Genomic DNA, 5729 nt, shown 5'->3' on the forward strand with positions numbered 1-5729 from the left:
ATTATAATATATTATTACGATGTGAGTCCCCTTAATCTTAAATCCTGAGTCCGCCTTTGTGCTGTCTTTTTTTCTGTAATAAAGTGTTTGGCCTTTAACTAAAACTTATAAGTCAATGTTTAATTTCAAAGTGTGATGTTACAAATTGCACACTTTGTCTATGTTTAATGTTACATGTGCCAAATTATAAAATTATGGAATGAGGAATCTTCAACTGTTTTGGTGTGCATTTAAAACTTCATCTTTTGGTTTGGCAAATGTGTACATCGTGGTTATAGAATGTTATTCGTATATTCAACCTCTTTCATTAATTAAGCCAAAAATGAAGTCAAAAATCACGGTTATTGAAAAATGGGTCATATAGCTTCTAAGCCCTGACATTAATTAAGCTACATTTATATTTGCTAAATTAAGTCAAAAAGTCCGGTTGTTTTGGGCCATATAGCTTCTTAGAACGTATCTCTCCAAGTAATTCTACAACTCAGTTGTTTTTTAAGGCCGACTTACCAACACAGCTAAAAGTCCCGCTTATTATGTTGGGAAACAAGTTACTTAAATAGAACATATACCCTAGTTTTTTGTGTTTAACCGAGTCATATATAGTTTTTCACTTTATAAATCCCAGTTCTTTCATATTATGTCCCGGTTTACAAAAAAAATCAGGTTCTATTTGGCGAGTCGTATAATAAATATTTTAAAAAAGATTTGTTAGTTGAATTGATAATAACTTAACTGGTTCGACGGTCCATTCAACTGGTTCAGCTACCAATTTACAACTAGTTGGGTGTGTCTCGGCCTTTGAGTTGTATACATTTTGGATAACCTTAATAATCGAGCTATTCAAATTTCATTGGAAATGAAATGTTATTTTTTTAGCTAAATAAAATCCAATTATTCAAGTCCAATAAATCGGTTCAAACGGTCTTTTTTACCGATTCTATCAGATGGGTTCAACCCGGATTTTGAAGAAACGGTCCGATTCAATCTTATCTAGAACTTAACATAAAACCGATAGCTGTTGAATCGTCTTGTCCCTGGTTCCGGTTAGGTTCAACAGACCGGTTGAACCGATTTTTAAAGCACTCAATATAACGCATTCTTTCAATGGACTAGAAAAAGAGCTAGGATGCTTAATTAGTTGGATAAATTGAATTCGTATTCTGAAGAAAAATATCTCTCGCTTCCGTATATCTAGCTTCCGGCTAGCCTTTTTACCAATAATTAAAGGTAGTGTTTCTTGTTAAAAAAAGATTGTTCATTTGTTAGATTAATCACATTTTAGTAGGCCATATCTACTGGGTACAAAAAAAACATAATAAAAATTCACCAATGATAATTTATAGTTCTTTTAATATATTTTAGTGTTAAAAATATCAAGAGCATGAGCCTATATATTAAAACACAAATTACGTGACATCAAATTAATTTCATGTAACTATATAGTAATAATTTTATTGCATAATAGTCCTGCTGATATTGTTGACGCTTTCGAACCATAATAAGAATATTGTTCCACCTTTTCTGCCTATTACCTAAATTTGATATCTTTCACATCCACTTTATATAGCAGGCGAGGGCAGTTGGAGTGGGGTTGGTACATTATTTGAAGCTAATCTAGTATGCACTAACACGATACATGTCAAGCGATAAACAGGGGGCAGAAGGACCTCAAGTGGCGTTGCTTTGCTTGTAGTCAATCCCGAGCATTCTCACATATCAATGGGCTCATTCGATGGCTTTTTAAGCACAAACTGTTGAATTAAAGTAGCTAATGTGAAATGCAATGCGTGGAGAGCAAAGAAGACACCGGGACACATTCTTCTACCACTAACAAAAGGAAGCAATTCGAAATGTTTTCCCTTGACATCAATATCTTTATGAGTTGTCAAGAATCTTTCTGGCTGAAATTCGTTAGGGTCTGACCATATGTTAGGATCTCGATGCATTTTCCAAAGATTGAGCAACAAATGTGTGCCTTTGGGGATGTTGTAGCCACTCACAATACAATCCTCCATGGACTCAAGTGGAACAAATAGAGGTCCAGCTGGGTATAAACAGAATGTCTCTTTGATGATGGCATCAAGGTAGACTAAATTCTTCATGTCTGACTTTTCTACCAGTCTCTCCCTTCCAACTTGTTCATCAATTTCATTTTGGCGAATTTTTAATGCTTTTGGGTTGTTTGTTGGTGATTTTGTATCATCAATGTGTATTTAAGTGTAATTGATTGAATTGTTGACCAAATTCAATCTTGATATATATTAAACAAGTAAGGAAGACGCGGAGTGCCCACTTGTTTAAATTTATTCAAGATTCAATATAGACTGTCATTTAGGGACGAAACCCCTAAAAGAACAGGGGTCCGGGGGCAGCGCCCCTGGGAGCGGGGTCCAAGGGGCGGCATCCCTTGGCGGTGTCCATGGGGCAGAGCCCCTGGCTGGGGTCGAGCTGAATTTTCTGTAAATGAACCCGGTTTTTGACTTCATTTTGACCTTTATTAAACAAAAAATTTGTGACTGTTATTGGTTTTGACAGTTGGAGTAGTTTTTGGACAAAGAAGACTACCTTGACAGTTTTCAGACAAATAAACCACTTAATCTTTTTGGTCATCATTTTTTCTGGGTATAGTAACAATCACGAAATTCATAACATCCATATTTTCAATTCTTGATCTCAAATCTAAGTCTTATCCGATTAAAGATTGGGAGTACACCCAAATACTTTAATCTGAAAGTGAAACCACAATTCTTAGAATTTCCAAGGCTATTTTATCCCGAATTTCTTATATTGATGAGCAACAACGACAACGCCCATGTTAAAGTCACAGATGTCGTGTCCAATCCGGCGATTAGAATTGCCTACAAAATTTGAATATTGCCAAACATTCTTGGATTATGTTACACGCAACACGCAACATGCTCATAATTTACTTTTTTACAACTTATCCTTATACTATACTCTCTTTAAAACATTTTGATAAACTTTGAAGACGTATTAATGACCAAATGATGATAAAGTACTTGTGATATAGATCATGAAGTTGAAGTTTACCAAACATGAGGCATTGATTATCGTACTATGGTCAAAGCCAGGGAAATCTTCTTCATAGGCACCTTCAAGAACAGAAATTAACACATCCACGAAGACTTGATTACTTTCATGTTGTTGTTTTGATTCTTTTTCTCTCTTATTCGCCTGCAACAATCCTTCAAAGATGTCGTCTATCTCTTTTGTTGTAATCTTCATGTCTTTCTTGTATCCCCCTAGGTTGAAACACTTCAAATACGGAAAAAAAAAACAGACACCACGAATACGCCGAACAACTCAAAGAATCTTCGTGCCACGTTTTGAAATCTAATCCCTTCTTCATCCATTAGTGAAAACCTCTTTCCTGAAACAATCCTAACAATAACGTTTAGCATTAAGTTCTTAAACCATTGTTGCATGTCCACCTTGACCATGTCTGAACTTTCACTCTCTTTGTTTTTTACCCATGCTTCAAATACATCTTTCACTGATTCTCTAACCTCTAAAGCTCGAACATGTCCAAGCATCTACACTCTTCGTTGAGAGAGAACCTCAAGCATAATGATCTTGCGCACTTGTCGCCAGTAGTCCCCATACGGAGCAAGGCCAAACATGGCGTAATTATATCCCATGAGTACTACTGCCATAGACTTAGGTCGACTCACAAACACCTTATCGTTTTGTGGTATAGAAGTCTTTAGCTATCTCTCCGCTACTGATTACCAATGCTCGGTGGACACCAAGTTTTATTGAAAAGGTAGGACCATATATTTCTGCCATGGCACCTAAAACCTTCTGAGGTAGTTCAGATCCCCTAAAAGGTGCAAATGTCCGATTACAGGCCATGAGCCCTTTGCTTCAGGTGGTTTTTTGTTCTTCCCTTTGTTTCATCTCTTTCCATTCAAGATTAGCAATACGAAAGTTAGTACAAGTGTGTGACAACCCAAAATTTTTATTGTATAATTTCCACAGTTAAACACTCCAAATATTAGTCAAAGATATTTTAATACATTTTTGGCCGAATTTAAACCTGTTTGGTGCTTTATTTTATTTTTCGTCAAACGATTTAATAAAAAGAAGTGACGTAATTAGTGACGTGTGGCAAACCAAACAACCTGACACATTAGCTAGGTGTTTACAGCCAAACAATGGTGTTTGGGCGGTAAACACCCTCTTCCCTCAAGACTCATGCATATAGCATGAGTTTACTCCTTTGACCCTCATTCTTACACTCTCCACTCAAGAACACTAGCTTTTTCTCTCAAGTATCATCACCTTCTTCTTCCAAATCCGCCAAAAATGTAAGTTTTTCTTCCTAGATTCTTTCCTAAAACACTTAATCTAGTGTTTATACTTCTTTTCATCCATGGATTTCCGATTTTTACATAGATCTTCAAAGGATCTTCAAATCACTAAGACCACATTTGGGTTTTTGGGTCCTAAAACACCTCTACAAGCTTCCTATAAGTAAGTGTACTTCTCCTAACTAGTTATTGGCTTAGTATCCATGGATTAAACACCCAAAAACCCCAAGATCATGTGTTTACAGTTTGGGAATCTCCCAAAACCGTAAACACCCCAAAGAGGGGTTTTGGTGCCCCTAAATCCTTCGATACCATGTTTAATGGACTAGAAACTTGTAGGAATGAGCTTAGAACTACAAAAAACGAAAGGAATGATGTGGCCAAGGGTTTACGGCCGTAAACGCTAGGGTTTACGACCGTAAACTCCCAAGGAATGGTCCAAGGACCGCAAACTCCAAGGGAGTACCCTTTTGAACCCTAATCACTTCTTAAGCCTTTGATTTGACCTTAGAACCTTTCTTTGTGAAGTATGAAGCCTTAAAGCACATAAATACACCACTTCCATGAGTTTACGGCCGTAAACTCATGGGGGAAATGGTCCCTTAACTGTAAACTCACATAGGGTGGGTAATTGAGGAGTAAACTCCATAGTGAGGCCATACACTCCTTAGATGCGACCCTTAGCACTCCTTGCACTTGAAGCAAAGTGTTTTCATGCAGTCGAGGGTCTTTACTTACTTAATTAGTGATTAAATAACTAATTAGATACCATTATGTGCCACTACATGTTACATAGGATCCGTGGCTGTGTTCAAGTCCTCACTTGACACCTAGCATCCTACCCGGCATTCCATCCACTCCACTCACTGCAGGTGAGTTCATACCCCTTAATTAACCTTTCAAATGTTTTTAAACGCTTTATGGGGGGAATACAAGTTGAATCCAACGAATTATAGTATCAATCACCTGTGATTTGTAACTTGCAATAAAAAAGGATTTCTATACTTTTAACCGCTTTGCCATCAAAACTGCTTTAAATGTTTATCAAACTCATTTTTCATGTTAAATGGTTATAAAATGTAACGACCCAATCTTTACGACTAAAATTTTTCTTTTAAAAGATTACTAAAACCACATTTATAAAAACTGTATTATAAGTCATAACATAATTCATAGTATTAATTTCAAACATAACTTATTATCAGAGTAAAACATACCAGGCTAACTGACTATGGTGTGTGCACTGCAACCTTTCCGAGCTCCTCCTTTGAAAACTGAGTACCTGAAAGCAAAAACTAAAACCATAAGCATGAAGCTTAATGAGCTCCCCAAAACTACCACATACCATACAAACATATAAAGCACATACTGGCCTTGCCCACTACATCGGACCGAAGT

General features: G+C 36.6%; 1 protein-coding gene across 1 annotated transcript; it reads right to left on the reverse strand.

Annotated features, from left to right (window-relative positions):
* Positions 1–1709: 1709 nt before the first annotated feature.
* Positions 1710–2102, reverse strand: LOC145099246 (cytochrome P450 82A4-like). Its single transcript, XM_079036836.1, has one exon. The coding sequence runs from the start codon at positions 2100–2102 to the stop codon at positions 1710–1712; it is 393 nt and encodes a 130-aa protein (XP_078892962.1).
* Positions 2103–5729: the final 3627 nt, after the last annotated feature.

This window comes from Lactuca serriola, chromosome 4 (assembly GCF_051521515.1).
Source record: "Lactuca serriola cultivar US96UC23 chromosome 4, Lser_US96UC23_V15, whole genome shotgun sequence".
Lineage (NCBI taxonomy): Eukaryota > Viridiplantae > Streptophyta > Magnoliopsida > Asterales > Asteraceae > Lactuca > Lactuca serriola.